The 16,285-nt window shown below is 40.0% G+C and overlaps 1 protein-coding gene across 7 annotated transcripts in view; it reads left to right on the top strand.

Moving 5' to 3' along the window:
• The window catches only part of PDGFD (platelet derived growth factor D), a 232,761-nt gene that overhangs the window by 146,515 nt on the left and 69,961 nt on the right, over positions 1-16,285 (top strand). For 3 of the 7 annotated variants that reach the window (XM_084975894.1, XM_084975896.1, XM_084975898.1), the window contains exons 2-3: positions 8,400-8,586; positions 13,110-13,290. The exons of 1 other annotated variant lie outside the window; for it this stretch is intronic. In XM_084975894.1, coding sequence (XP_084832020.1) covers positions 8,400-8,586; positions 13,110-13,290 — 368 coding nt within the window. Of the gene's footprint in view, positions 1-8,381; positions 8,587-13,109; positions 13,291-16,285 lie in introns of all 7 variants that reach the window. 3 more of the 7 variants (XM_021062718.2, XM_084975897.1, XM_084975895.1) reach the window with 1 other exon arrangement.

The following is a 16,285-nucleotide window of genomic DNA, read 5'->3' as shown; positions in this document are numbered from 1 at the left end:
GATCTGTGGGGGGAGTCTGTGGCTGGAGTTTGTGGTGGGAGCTTATGGCGAGAACAATGAAGCAGGAGGAGGGGAAGGTCAAGGGAGGGGTGGGGAGTCCAGTTCCACGGCAGAGGGCAGTTAATGCTTCTAGGTGGTTAATCTATCCAGGCAGTTTTCCACAGGCCATTGTTTCTTGCTGCCCAACTGGAGCCTCCACATTCTGGGAAGGGGTGTAGCTCTTGCACTGGCCACACCCATGTCCGCAGCAGGTCTCCAAGGTGAACAGCCACATGGTGGGGAGGGGTCTGTCCCCCTCCTCCTGGGAACCTATCATTTTGCAAGAATGTTGGTTTTCCTATAATAAGTGTTTTCTAGAAAAAATGCTAAATATACTTCTTTCTGGGTCTGATTTTTCCATTTTGCCTGTTACCTTTCTATATATCTGAGCTATGTTGGCAGTAGGAAAAGCAGGTATTTCTGTTGCCTTGTTTTCTGACTTGTTTTGTTACTGAAAAGATCTTGCTCTTCAGCAGTCTATTCTGCGGTATTTTCTGTCATGTCCTTCAACATTGGCCTTCTCCATCTGCCACAGTTCTTAATGTTTCATTTTCTTCACATCCTTTACATGAAAACAATACTACAACACAAGGAGACTGTAATAGAAGAAAGAGTGTTATCAGAGAATTAATTAATTTGAGTTATCCTAATGTGATAAAATACAGCATGGTTATTTTACAGCAATCTTTATTGTTTGTTTGTTTGTTTTTTAATTTTTATGGCTGAACCTGCAGCATATGAAAGTTCACAGGCTAGGAGTCAGATTGGAGCTACAGCTGCTCACCTACACCACAGTCATGTCATCACAGGATCTGTGCCACATCTGCCACCTATGCTGCCACTTGCGGCAATACCAGATCCTTAACCCACTGAACAAGGCCAGGGATAGAACCTGCATCCTCATGCAGACAACATCAACAACGTTGGGTCTTTAACCAACTGAACCACAAAGGGAACTCCTGGAACAGTCTTTTATTTTATTTTTTTTTTTGGCTGCACCTGGGGCATATGGAAGTTCCCAAGACAGGGATCAAACCAAAGCCACAGCAGTGACAATGATGAATCCTTAACCACCACTAGACCACCAGGAAACTGCTTTAAAGCAGTTTTTATTTTCACTGATTTTAATTTTCTAAAAACTTAGACCAAAATGATTTCTATTTTAATATAATTTTACAATCACTTCTATAATCTACCTATAAAATAGTGACTTCGGTTTTTTGGTTTTCTTGGTCTTTTTAGGGCCACACCCACGGCATATGGAGGTTCCCAGGCTAAGGGTCTAACAGCTGCCAGCCTATGCCACAGCCACAGCAATGCGCCAGATCCCAGCCGCGTCTACAACCTACACCACAGCTCATGGCAACGCCAGATCTTAGTCCACTGCGCGAGGCCAGGGATTGAACCCGAAACCTCATGGTTCCTAGTCGGATTTGTTTCCACTGCGCCATGACCAGAACTCCTAAAATAGTGATTTTGAAGGAAGGGGTGTAACTGCTTCCTTTTGTATAATTACAAGACAAACCCTTGTTCCTTAAAAGGTCTAGTGAGGTGAGGAATAATAAGTATTGATGTAATGCTTTGATAGTACTACACTCCTGGTGACTGTTACTGGGAAACGTTCAAAAGGACTTTATGATACTCTTTCTTTTTTTTTTTTTCTTTTTTGATGCCCTCTTATTTCTGAAGAATAATGACCTCAGGGAATTATCAATTGATTACTCTCCAAAGATATTATCTCTAACTTGTTACGCTGAGGAAGATTACTTATAAATCATTAACACTTTGGTTTGTGCCAAAAGGAATTGTAATTTAAAAAAAAAAAAAATGGCAAACAGCAAACTCCCTCCTCCTCAAATCTTTATAAACAGAAAGGGTATTGCTACTGAGTTCTTAGAAAAGTCTCTGCTAGAGAATTCTAAATAAATGACATTTAATCAGCTTTGCTCTTGAGTTGCTTAAAAGCAGAGTGAGACAGGGGACTATTGTTTTTAGAAGAGCCTTGGAACACTCGTTCTTGCCAGGACCACGTGCCAGGTGTTAACCCAAAATGCCTTAATGAAGATTGTCCCACTAGCAGTCCCAGGAGGAGTTTAGTTCATTGAGTGCAAGCTTCAGTGCCTTAGAAAACACTGGGGGGAAACACGCTGAGAATGTTTTCATGCTGATTTTTAAACTAACATTGTTAACGAAGTCTAATTTTCACCTTTAGCAGGTCACACGGTGAGACTCCAGCTTTTTGTTAGGAGATAATTTATGGAAAATTATCTAATTAAATTCAGTTGAATCCCAATTGTAAATTTTAGGGTCTGTTCTACAAATTGACCTATTCATTTAAAAATTAGGGACTCCCTGTCGTACTCGATTTTATAGCCTCCCTCTCTGCTGTTTCTTTTTCTCGCTTTGACAACACACTGCGTTGTGTTTCACCTAAGAAAGTACTATTTTCTATTCTAGGACACTTTGTATACTTTGTGGTTATTCACTGCTGAAGAATTCAAAGAGGTAGAATAATAATAATAATGCATTAGGCAAGGCAAAGACCTAACTCTTGATTAATCCCGCTGAGTTTGTTATTCTAAATTAGATCGGACAGGGAACTGGGGAGATTAAGTCAGTCCCCTCATTTCCTATATCACTTGATATATCTGAGAATATTCCCCAACTAGAGTGACAAACTCCCCTGCTTTTTATCCAGCATCCTTCTCTTCCTTCTTGATCACAGCTTTTTGAAGAGTGGTGTGAACCTGGTAGTACAGGTTTTGATGGAAATAGTGCAGAAAACGAAGTCATTAGTTCATAATTAATGTCGGAACCAGATGGCAAGCAGGATCATTTCAATGGAATTCTTCCCCAAATAGTCCTTTTATGTTCATGTGTTCCCACAATTGTCAGGCCCACTGGCTACATCAAAATCGAATTTCTTAGAATTAAAATATTTGGACACTTCTCAACTTTATTTCTGATAAGACTACCTTTTGTTTGTTACCTTACCTCAAAATGTTTTTCAGTGTTTAAGAACTCTGCGTATGCATTATTTACAGTAACCATTCACCCGTACATGTGTTTAACAGATCTATTTTGAGAGTCTCCATACCATATGCTCAGACCGGTGAGGCTTTCCCTCAAGACATATAATGTGCTGCCTATGATTTTTTTTAACTTTCCCATGAAACTTTCAAAGAAATGATGAAGCATATTTTAGTATCTTTAGCTTTAATCCATGTACCTAACCAGCCTCAGAGAGAAGCCTCTACATAAATTTTAAAAAACCGAAAGCTAAAATGCACTGTCTATATGAAGGATTTATTTGCATTCCTCCATAATGTGTTCAGCACAAAGTGATGGGCTAAGTGGCCATTTACCTGCCTGGGACACTTCCAGTTTAGGAAAAAATTTCATAAATAATATGTTTGAACAACTTGTTGAAATAGCCATTTGTACTCTTATTTTAGATGACAGCATACAACTGTATATATAATCATTGCTAGATGGGAAAAGTGTCTGCTTATCCCGTTGAAGATTTTGGTGTTCAGATTCTTTGTCTCATTATTGCTTCACTCATATCTGTTAGTCACAGTCAAAACACTAGCAATTCTGTCTTCTTGAAAAAAAATTGTTGAGGTATCATGTCATTTGGAGTTGAAAGCAATCTTAAATGCCACATTATCTAGTCCCCTCAACTATTTAGGAAACAGAGCCAGAAAGATGATATGGTGTGTCTGATGCTGCTGTTTTTCGTAGTGGGGAAAGTCACTAGGACTACAACATGATGGAGCTGAATTGAAGACTCCACGCTTCCATTTACCACTCTTCCATTATCTTGACTTACCACAAATCACTTTTAACTTCATTGTGTTGGTTTCATTACCTGTTAAAGTAACAAAACAACATTACATTTAAAAGAAAAAGCAGAATGAAAGCAGTAATATTTACTGCAGTGATATTTACTTTTTGTCAACTTATATTTATGATAGACTTACAAAATTGCATGCTTGTAGTCTGTCTTGCACCCTACAAAAATTAAGTGATCCTATTGTGGTTGTTTAGCAGCACAATTGGGACTGTTTGGTTTATATAACATTCAACTATGTTCTAGGCAAATATTGTTCCTGTGATATATGGTATGATCATGGAACAGCCATTTTACAAATGAAATTTTATAAATCCCTTTTCAAGTCAGGAATTTCCTGACTCAGTGACCATTCTTTGCTTTTGGCTTGTAGCTGCAGAACATAGGTTCGATGACTGTCAGTCATGCTGCTGGCTCCTGGATATCTTATGGAGACAATGGGGCGAATGAATATGTCTGTACTATTCCACTCAATTTGTGTGAGGTGACACAGCTTCAGTGATATCCTTGTTTATTCCTATAGAATCATTGAGGAACTATTTTAATCCTTACTTCAATATCTCAGCATTTACCCTTTGCATCTTAAATTGTCATAGGTAATGTCATAATCTGAGAAGAAGAAATAAAAGTACTACCCTTATTTGTAACTTTGTTTCTCCTTGAACATAATAATTTGTGATGATGGATTACCCAATGCATCTATTGGGATGAGGAATGACTATTCCTTGAAATGGGGAAAGTTAGGTAAGGGGTGAGACCCAGTGTCAAAGGCACCAAAGTAGGTAGCACTTACTCAAGGTCACTGTGTACAAAAATGATGTCCTAGAGAAGATTTCAAGATCAAAGACAGAAAAGTGAGTCCAAGACAGGTCATCAGTAAGGAGGGGAGGTAAAATGAAAAATCATATGTAAGGTATGGATGGAATCAAAGCAAGGAGGTGAAGGAGCCAGGTAAGTCCAGAATAGGGAAGACAAGAATAGAAAGTATGAGACATTCAGTGGTTCTCATACTTTAGGGAGTATCAGAATCACCAGGAGGTCTTATTAAAACAAAGAGTGCTGGGCTCTACTCTTAGCACTTCTGCTTCAATAGGTCCAGGGATGGGCCCTGATGATTTGCATTTCTAACAAGCTTCTGGGTCTGGGGACCACACTTTGAAAACAACAGTTGTTCTAGATGAATCCCAGAGTAAGTGATGGGGCCTGCAGGGACTTCATGAGCTTCTGGGATACTTAGTTGTGTGACCTGAGTTTCCTTAAAGGGTTAGGGGCAACAGACAAAATATTTGGGCTTTTTTTTTTTTCCATTTTAATTGGCTTTTTTAAAAAAAAAGTCAAATGCATAACTGGAGTTATGAGGATGTGACCCTCTTTCTATATTAAAAAGTAAAATAAGAACGTATATTCTTACAAATAAACATAAGTAGAAATTATTCCCTCTCTATGATAAGGCTGTATTTCATATTTTTGTAGTTTAACAACTAGTAAAAGTACAGTGTTCTGGTTAAGCGTGTATGCTCTAATAGACTGCCTAGGGTTGGATGTTGATTCCGCCACTAACTTTGTGCCCTGAGGTCGTGAGTTTATTAAACTCTCTGAGCTTCCTTTGTGAAATGGGGATATTGCTAATTGCATAGGGTGGTTGTGAGGATTAAATGAAGTAGCGAATTTGAACAACTTTTTGGAGTGCCTGGCACATAATTATTGCTCCATAAATGTTAGTTGTTATTGAAACACCACAGTAAACGCCTTCATTCAGGAATGTGACTTCGTATTAACACTCAGTAGTTACCTCAGGTTTAACTGATAGGTTGTGCTCTGTATCTATAATTCGTTACCTTTCTTTTGCTAAGAATAACCCTGAGTTTGGCATGAAGTTATAAATTATATATAAACAGTGTGATTCAGGAGTCAAAGTGGATTACAGGTAGCAAAGAATCTAAAGTTGCCTCTAGCAAATTTCAGACCAAGAAGGAAAACTGCCTTCTCTTGCACAGTGGTTCAGAGCATCAGCTCTGGGACCATGCACAGTGATAGGACTGCAGAGCCAGTGCCCTGAGCTCTGAGTCCCAAGGCAGGGAGTGTGGACATCAGTAACTCCAGCCACCTTTGCTCTTCCTAGGACTGTCTCCTACTCGACGTCTAACTGGCCAAGTGCAGCTCATTAGACACGGAATTAGCCCAAGAAAAACGAAAACAAAGCTGAAATTCCCATACACACCAGAGCATCTGTAAAAGGGAGAGAAGCCTCTGCAGTTCACATGCACATTCCTTCTTCACTCTCCTCTTATTTTGGAAGCTTTAACAGCCACCCTCTGCAGCCCAACCTTTCAGTGGTTTCTACCAGCAATTTTGGCCTCGCTGATCAGGCTTATTGAATTATAGGCTTTAGGGTGAACTCTCTGCAGGAGGACACAAATAGACTGTGGCTGGGGTTCTGCTTCTACAGAGGGGCCTAAAAAACCAAAATCTAAAATGCGAAGAATTCTGGACAATGGGAGATAGGAAATAATGGGTCCACTATGCAGTATAATTCTGATACAAACTACCTGTCTGTAAAATGTTAGGTCAGAGCCCAGTTCCTAAAGACTGCACTCAAGTCACCAGTCGAAAATTGTGAGGTACCCAGGTTACCTCCTTACCATCTGACTATAAGTTCAGGGTTCCCCATAAGTCCCTCAGTTTGATAATTGGCTAGGACAACTTATAGAACTCAAGAATGCAGGAGTTCCTATTGTGGTTCAGGGGGTTAAGAACCTGATGCTATCTCTCTGAGGCCAAGAGTTTGTTCCCTGGCCTCTCTCAGTGGGTTAAGGGGGTTAAGGACCTGGTGTTGCCACAGGCTGTGGTGAAGTTCACATATGTGGCTCAGATCTGGTGTTGTCATAGCTGTGGCATAGGCTGGCACCTGCAGCTCTGACTTAACCCGTCGCCTGGGAACTTCCATATGCTGCAGGTGTGGCTATAAAAAGAAAAAAAGAAAGCACTGTAGTTACAATTACAATTTAAGTATAAAGTTTACAAATTAAGACCAGCCAAATAAAGAGACACATAGGGCGGGATCTGGGAAGGTCTCAAGCCTGAAGCTTCCATGTGCTCAGGACATGTCACTCTCCCAGCACCTTAGTGTGCATCACCAACCAGAAAGCTTACCCAAGCCACAGTGACCAGAGCTTCCCTTGGAGTTTCAATCTGTAGACGTGGTTGATTGGAACACTGACAACTGAATTGCACTCAATCTCTAAGGCCCCTTTCCTCCTCCTCCTCCTCCTCCTCCTCCTCCTCCTCCTCCTCCTGGGTGGTTGAGAAGTCAGGCTGATATCAGAGCTCAAAGCCGGAACCCCCTAATCACATGATTGGTCTTTCAGTTAAAGCCAGTCCCTATCCTGAAACTGTTTAGGGACCTACGATAAATGACCTCATTAGCATAAACTCAGGCGTGGCCCCTGGGAACCTACCATAAATTATAAAGACACTTGGGAAGTTCTAAGGATTTAGAAGTTCCCCCTTAGGAACGAGGACAGAGATCAGACAAGTTCTTTATTATGCAACATACAGAAAAATAGAATAAGAAATGGAACTATTTTAAGTACAAAAAACTTAAGGCCAAAAAAATTATCATTTTAATGATGAAGAAATAATTGGAAAAATATCATTTAAGTGTAAAACCAGTGGTCATTAAACACCATTAGATTCTTTTAATTTGTTTTTCACTCACTTGATCCTTCATTCAGCAGTATTTATTGAATACCTCCTTTGTTAATCATTGAAGATATACTCTTACACTGGCAAAGTAACAAAAATGTTTACTTGTACAGTTGACCTGTGAACAATGTGAGATTTAGGTGTGGCAGCACCCCACACAGACAATCCACATATAACGTTTGACTACCCAAAACTGAACTACCAATAGCTTACTGTTGACCAGAAGCTTTACTGATAATATAAACAACGATTAGCACATACTTTGTGCACTATATTTATTGTATACTATATTTTCCAATAAAATAAGCTAGAAAAAAGAAAATGTTAAGAAAATCATAAGGAAGAGAAAATACATTTACAGTACTTGGAAAAAAATCCATGGATCCACACAGTTCATACTCATGTTGCTTAAGGGTGGACTATATTACAAGGAAAAGAGGAAGGATGAAATATTTGAAATGATTTGCTCATTGTAATTCCAATCTAGATGAGCCTGAGTTCTGAGATAATTGCTCATTTTTGTTGTCAAAAATGATGTTCAGAGAGCTCCTGAAGTTCAAAATATTAGGTATGATTTATTAGGTAGATTTATGAAGATTTGGGGAGGTAGGGGACCTTAGAAAAAAAATGTGTGTTGTTTGTTTAACCACACGGCTGTCATTTGGCCTTGTGCTTTTAAACAAAATGAAGTGCTTTGAAATGTGATGTGTTTTAAACTCTTCTTTTTTTGCTTTCCTGTAATTGGAGCAACATACTAATTTCTACAAGTTGTGACTACTAACAGAGAGCAATCACCTCACAGACTTGTACCGAAGAGATGAAACCATCCAGGTGACAGGACACGGCCATGTGCAGAGTCCCCGCTTCCCAAACAGCTACCCCAGGAACCTGCTTCTGACCTGGCGGCTCCATTCCCAGGAGAAAACAAGGATACAGCTAGCCTTTGACAATCAGTTCGGATTAGAGGAAGCAGAAAATGATATCTGTAGGTAAGTGAGGAAAAAAAAAATCCATTTTAGGGTTAAATTCCCAGTTGAAAAAAAAAAAAAAAAAAAAGGTAGATTTAGGAGTTATCTTGTGGCATAGCGGGGTAAGGATCCAGCTTGTCACTGCAGTGGCTTGGGTGGCTGCTGTGGTGCAAGTTCAATCCCTGGCCTGGGAACTTGTGCATTGGAACTTCCATGTGCTGTGGGCATAGCCAAAATACAAACAGAAGAAGGTAGATTTGCAATATCACACAAAACATCTCTTTTGGACCCTTTGGACCAACCCAAGATGAGCAACTTTGAGACAGGAGCCAAGGGGGCAGGATGACAACCCTTGAAGAATGACACAACCATTAAGGATGCAATAAAATCTGGTTAGAACTGATTAGGCCCAAGATGGCAGAAGATTCAACTTCCAGTGGACCTTGAGCCTCATTATATGTTCATCGTAACCCAGTAGCATCTAAGCGACAAGCCCACAGGGTGCCGGGACAGTTCTGGGGCCAAAATGTGTGCAGTGGCCCACTTCCTAGAAATCCCCGCCCCTTCCCCCCAAAATAGTTAGACTCATCCTCGTACTCCTTAGCCTATGAAATTACTCAGCCCGTAAAAAGTCACCGCCCCATGTTTCAGGGCCACTCTCAAGCCTTTTGAGACGGCCTGAGTACTGGCTTTGGTTGTGCATCTCCCAGGTGGCTCTCACCTTCTGAGATGGCCCATACTCTGTCTATGGAAGTGTATCTCTTTTGAAAAATCTACGTCTTACCTAGCATTTTGCCTGTTGCTGAATTCCTGCTGTATTGGCATAAAGAAATTGAACTTCAGTAAGTCTCGAGACCAGGTATGTGATTTCAATTAAAAGCAGGAACTTCGGAGTTCCCGTCGTGGCGCAGTGGTTAACAAATCCGACTAGGAACCATGAGGTTGCGGGTTCGGTCCCTGCCCTTGCTCAGTGGGTTAACGATCCGGCGTTGCCGTGAGCTGTGGGTAGGTTGCAGACGCTGCTCGGATCCCGCGTTGCTGTGGCTCTGGCGTAGGCCGGTGGCTACGGCTCCAATTCAACCCCTAGCCTGGGAACCTCCATATGCTGCGGGAGCGGCCCAAGAAATAGCAACAACAACAACAACAAAAGACAAAAAGACACACACACACACACACACACACACACACACACACACACACACACACAAAAGCAGGAACTTCAAGTCCCATTCTGAACTGTGCAGTTTCAACTTCTTGTTCAAAAAGCCTCATGCCAGTCCTAATGAACAAAAGTTGGAGCACAGACTTCCTCTGCAGAGAGCCTGGTAACCTGGCATGACTCATAGAAATTCACTCCCGCAACTGTCAGAGCCAGACTATGTGACTCCCAGAGATGGAGGGAATCTAGGGGTCCCTATTTTGGCCAGGCCTAGAACAGCCTTTGTGAGCAGGTAGACGCATCCAGTATCCCACGACGTCCTATGGCTCTGGTGCAGGCCTGCAGGGCTTAAGGAATGTGTCCACCTGCTGGGCTCCAGGAACTGACCCAGCAATGGAATAGAATGATGGCTAGGACCCTGTGAGGACCTTACCTGAAATCATAGTTTTAAGTAAAGCCTCTGATATTTATAAGAAGGAAGAGGAGGCACCCTCCCAGAGCCCATGGCTCCTCAGAGGTCTGTTTCTTCCAATAGTTACTGGGTCAGAAGATGAAAGCTGCTCCTAGTGATCTTCTCCCTTCTTAGCATATTTATCAGAGAGATCCCTGTTGTTCTTTGAATTGTCTGTTCCCAGCATCTTATTCACTTAATTAGCATGTGTAAGATGGGAAGGATTTTTTTTCCTCTTTCAGTTCTGCAGGGGCTAGTTCTGCATTGCCAATGAACTACTGCTAAACTGCTAAATCCTTTCAGCGGGTTTATTTTACTTTGAATAATAAAAAGAGGCTGCCTCAAATTTGGCTGTCCTTTGTTGCATGTTTATTATGCTGACAGCTTTTATTATGTTGCTATTTCTTCAAGAAGAGCAGCAGTGACTATTACTTCCTAGGACCATAGAGGGTAATGTATGCCAGAAAGCAGAGATGAATATATGCAGGAAGAGCCAGTTAATATTTACAAAGAGAATAAGCTCGAGGAGATCTTGTCTCTTCAACCTTGAAAGGGAGTACTAATTTTCTGTGCTAAAAAAATAAATAAAATCATGGAAACAAGCAAAAAGCCACTATCAAAAGATGATTAAAGGTGACATTATGGAAGGGACCCTGGTCACCAGTCTCCACTGCTGAGCAAGAGTTTTGATTTGGTAGTGATTGAGCCCTTGTGGCATCCTGACCTTAAAAATAGGAAGGGAAGTTAGGATGGTTTCTTTCCAGACCCTTCAAATCTAATTGCTCCTCAAAATTTATGGACAGAGATAGAGAAGAGGTGGAAAAGGGGAGAGGAAGAAGGGAAAGAGGCTGATCAGAGACCTGCCTTAAGACCCACCATAAGAACCACAATGGTGCTCTTTTGCCCTCAGACCCAGAGTAAGAATTTGACGTTGTGTTTTTCAAAAAAACGAAAATGACCGCTTATGTTATTAACAAAGTTTCAAGTATACTCTTGCTTTGTGCAGTGAATATGATTCACGCATATTGAATATAAAATGAAATGTAACTGATTTCCTACCATCTGTTCCAAAGCCTCCTTGATGTTTACACCATACTATTTTATTGCTTGAATAGTGATTCATTCTTAGTGTTCCTCTCTTTCCAAGCACCATATATTCAGTAATTTATACAACACCCAAGAGATATTCAGAGGTAAAATTATATAAACCTTCTTATTTTGCTCATTAGGAAACTGAGGCAAAGGACATAAAGGCCTCACAAATCACTGTCAGTGAATTTAGTCACAATTTCACTCTCCTCGCCTCCTCCTTCAGTCACCCTGCCCCATCCAATAAGCGCTCTGAGGTGTGTCATGGTCTATGCACGCAAGTCTGAAAAAAGAATTTTTCAGATTCAAAGCAAGGTGAAGAAAAGACAAGTTTATTGAGGCAAGAGATGCTGTTAACTCAATGGGATGACTTCCTGATAATCAGGGAGAACTGACACCAGGCCCATGTCTTATCTGTTTTTATAACCCAGGGAGAGGAGAGGTCTCAGAATACACTTGCTGAGCTACTGAATGGTTAGGGAAAGAGAGGTCTTAGGGTACACTTGCTGGTTGGTTGGGGGGCATATAAGGTCTCCATAGGGGCAGGGTGAGGAGTGGGCCATATAACTTTTCTAGTAGAGGGCAGGAAGGAGTAGGCTAGATTGCTCAAAAGTGGGAGGGGCATTACAGTGAAATTAGTGGGGCAATGATAAGGGTCTGGTAATTTTTATCTTGGCCAGAGGCTTTGAGTTCTGTCTCCTTGATGGAGCCTTGAAGTCCTGCAAAGTGCATAGGTAAGATCAGTAAAGTCATATTGGACTTACTTCATATTCAGACGTGATAGTTCTCATGCTGATTCCTTTTGGTAGTTGTGACAAGAAAATATAAAATGGACATGAGACTTCTACTACCGTTCACCCTGAATGCTGATCATTTGTGCTCTGACTTAGCATCTGAAGTCCTTTGGGAGGAGGTAGGTTGGAGGAGTGAGACACTGAAGCCCAGAGCTGAGAGGCAGGTAGTTTGGCAATCAAGTAGAATGTTTTAATATCTTGAGTGTCTGAAAATAGAATAAGTGATCCCTAGAAGGTGTCACCTGTCACCAAAGATCTCCTACTATGTGATGAAAAGGTGGGATGCTGTGGAGGCACTTTGGGGATCAAACAGCTGTGTGGAATATCTAAGAAGCCTCTCCTGCCTTCTTCACTCCCAGGATTCTGTTTCTCTGACCAGTGCCAATGGTGAACCTATTAACCTCATTCACATACAGCCCAGATATTTCCAGTATTGGCAACACACATTCCTCCTCAGAGTCATGTGCTTTCCATTATGATAAATGCCATGTTTTATGATGTGATCCTTCCAAAAGACAATTTCCAAAAGTCAAAATAAAATGGTATTTTATTTTACCATTTATTTTCTATGATGAGAGCGCTGATTTCATGTGCTGTGTAGATACAGATCATTTCCTTTCTTAAGGAAACACTGGATGTGGTAAATTAATTAAAAGTGGGAATTTGAAAAACTCAATATAGCAAATATTTAGGAATATAATTAGAGCTACATCTTCTAAAATAGCACACTAGAGTATAGTTTCAGTTTTTCCAGGAAAACCTGATAAGCCAGATGCTCAGAAAGTAGCTCATTGTGATTTTTGGTGATTTTTGAAGAGTTATGGCTAAAAATGTATAAAAGTTTTTTCAGAATAGATTGTTGAAAGTTTGAATTTGAGAGAAACGTAATCCAAAAACTAGCTTTCCTTCTAAAATCTCTGTAGGTCATACTTTTCATTTCAGATGGTAGGTCATCAGAAATCACATATGTTAATTTTAATTTCTTGGTAAAAGTAGGAATTTCAAAGTCTACTGTAATCAAAAAAATTTACTTATGTTAAATTGGTACTAGGTATGATTTTGTGGAAGTTGAAGATATATCTGAAACCAGCACTGTTATTAGAGGACGATGGTGTGGACACAAGGAAGTTCCTCCAAGGATAACATCAAGAACAAACCAAATTAAAATAACATTCAAGTCTGATGACTACTTTGTGGCTAAACCTGGATTCAAGATTTATTATTCTTTTGTGGTAAGTAGCTCAACCACCCTATGATTAAAAGCAGACACTGGTTTCATGAAGCATGGAGATCATTTTCTGTGATTAAATTCAGTGGTGTGAGAGTAAATGAATTGTGTTAATTGTCTGTGGAATGCTTTGTTCCTGCCTTGGGGCCAAAATGTTAATGCCTTCTTTAGTGAAGAATGCTATTTTAGATCCATTAAGTCAATCCTTGGACCCATACATTTTTGAAAGAAAGCATAGTAAATTACAGAAGTAAAATAGATTATAGTAAAGCATATATCATATTATCTTTGTTTCAACTGAAGCAAAATAAATGTACAGCCAAGTAGAAGGTATGTGAGAGTTGAACCTCATGGTTTGAAAAACTCACTGTGTTACTCCAATCACAGAAGAGTCCCATTGATTTTAGCTTAAACTATGACCCAAATCTGGGGAAGATCTACGTTATAATCATAGAACCTCAGGGTTAGCAAGCATCTTAAAAGATTGAAAAGTACGAGTCAGGACCCAAGTTTTGATTTTTGTTTACTCTACCCACGGTTATGTGTGGTCTCACCTCTACACCATTTCCAACTTTAAATGATTCTGACTATTAGAAAGTGTTTGGAGTTCTCATTGTGGCTTAGTGGTAATGAACCCGAGTAGTATCCATGAGGATGCTGGTTTGATCCTTGGCCACCATCTGGCGTTGCCGTGAGCTGTGGTGTAGGTCACAGATATGGCTTGGATCTGGCGATGCTATTGCTGTGGTGTAGGCTGGCAGCTACAGCTCAGATTCGACACCTGGGAACCTCCATATGCCATATTCTGCTGGTACAACCCTAAAAAAGAAAATAAGAAAATGTTCAACCTCAGATTGAGGCATAATCAACCTTGTAGTTAAGTCTAGCTGTTGGGTCACACATGGTCAGGGTCTTCTGTACTCAGTCATTCAAAACATTGTAAAGTTCCTGCTTATTGATAGACACTGTGATAGGTGCAGTAGATACGAAAGTAAGAAGACAGGGTTCTAGAATGTCCTGGAGCTGATAGTCTAGTGGCAATGACAATGAAAAAGCAGTAACAGCTGAGAATGATGAATAATAAGACAGAAGTACTGGGTGTTTTAGATGAAGTCCAGGGAAATGCTGGGATAATTTTGTGTATACATTACCTTAAATATCCCTGAATCCTTCAACTGTGCATAACATATTTTTTTCCTGCTCTCCTAGCAATATTTTTGCTTTCATTAAGTTTATTGCTCTCCCTTTCCTAAGTGTGGATGCCAAAATAGAACACAGTGCTATAGATGGAGTCAATTTGTGGGGTTTTTTCCCCTCTTATGGGTTAAATTTAGAGTAGGAAAAAAAAAATCTTACTTTTTAAAATCTAATATTTTTTTGTATTATGGTGAATTATTAAACACTAAGTAAATTCTGTATCAGAAGACCATAATGAAAAGATAGCATACAGTGATACTAGTTCCAGTTTTAATTTGAAAATAATCCATCAAGCATGATACACATTATGGCAAACTCCTGCAGTGCTGCTCAGCATTAAAATGGAGGTGTGAAGCTTTGGTTTCTACATTTCTTTGCCTTTTAATGGGTTCAGTGATGCATCTGTTCTCAATTGTTCCTGGAAAAAGTAGGCTCCACATGTTGGAATGATGATGTGTTGGAATTGCTTAGGGAAGAATCTTATTTCCCTTAACATATCAAGGGCTGTTACTGCTAATGTATATGCTTTGTGTGAAGCTTTGATTATGACTGAGTTGAATGATCCATAAGTCAGTTACTGTAACTCTAACACATCTTTAAGGCAAAAGAACTCCTTTCTGTAGAAAAAGACAGTGCAGGTATGGATTTAGGGAAGAATGAATATTTTTGTTTGAGGTGTTTTGTGTTACAATGCAGACTCACCACTCGTTTCCTAGCCGATGTGCAGTGGAATATTGGAGAGCTTCTGTAGTTGGCATGTAAACTGGCATCATTCTACTCACTTACTTACTCATCTCCACCAGTACATTCAACTGTGATTTTTAGAAATGATGACAGTCATAACTTTCTTGTTACACCAGCCTTTTGGTCTGCATTCATTGCAAATAGCTCCAGGCTCTCTTTCCTCTCCTAATAGGCTTCTGGCACTAAATATGATCAATTAGGGCCAAAGTGCTTTGATGGCTGAATTCCAAGAGGTAGAGTAAGTCTAACCTTCAGGTGTATATAGACTCTAGATCTGTGTGGCTTTTTGATAAAACTCTTCCATTTGATTCTTGCTCAACAGGGATAGATGATCATTTATAGCTTGACCAGTGCTTTGGGAAGGTCCTTTTATTCATGTTTAAATTTTTTAGAGAGACTTTAAAGCAGGGTTTATAAACTCAAATGCTACAGAGACCAGACTTAAAACTCAAAGTTGGCCAGATATAAAATTCGAAGGAGACAGTGGAATTAAAAATGGCAAGTCCTGATGTATGTAAGTCAAATCATTACATGTTATATAGTGCCGTATGTGCATTATATCTCATAAAACTGAAAAAAATTGGAAAATCCTCTTTAAGTGTATTTAAATAATGATTTTTTTTTTTTTTAAATATTACGCAGGCCTATGAAACCTCTAGGGTTTAGAAGCAGCTGTTTTGTAATCTCTCCTTTAAGGAATGGTAGGTGCTAGGGAAATCTGAGTTTGTAATAATTCCTGAACAATCAAAGCGCTCTTGGAAAATGGCAAGTAGCTATTTGGATAAGTCAAGACCCTCTCCCTTCTCATCTCTACTTTTCTACCTCTCAGCTCCTGTCAAACATCTCTCTTCTTCCCACCTCAGTGACTCTCCAGTTATATGAGGACTTCATCTGAGGCTGTAAGTAGTAGGTGCCTAGACCACAAGAGCCCAGTGTACTGGAATCAGATCTACATGGTCCAAGCTTATAACAATACCGAGCCGAGTATACATTTTTAGTCGATTTTTTACTCCAGCAAAGTGTGGGAAACTAATGGATAGTGTTATGATCACTTACTT

This window comes from Sus scrofa, chromosome 9, assembly GCF_054392235.1.
Source record: "Sus scrofa isolate SSC_HxYL_T2T_F1_AM1 chromosome 9, Sscrofa_HxYL_maternal_Yorkshire_Landrace_v2.0, whole genome shotgun sequence".
Lineage (NCBI taxonomy): Eukaryota > Metazoa > Chordata > Mammalia > Artiodactyla > Suidae > Sus > Sus scrofa.
This window is presented reverse-complemented; position numbering and strand designations above follow the sequence as displayed.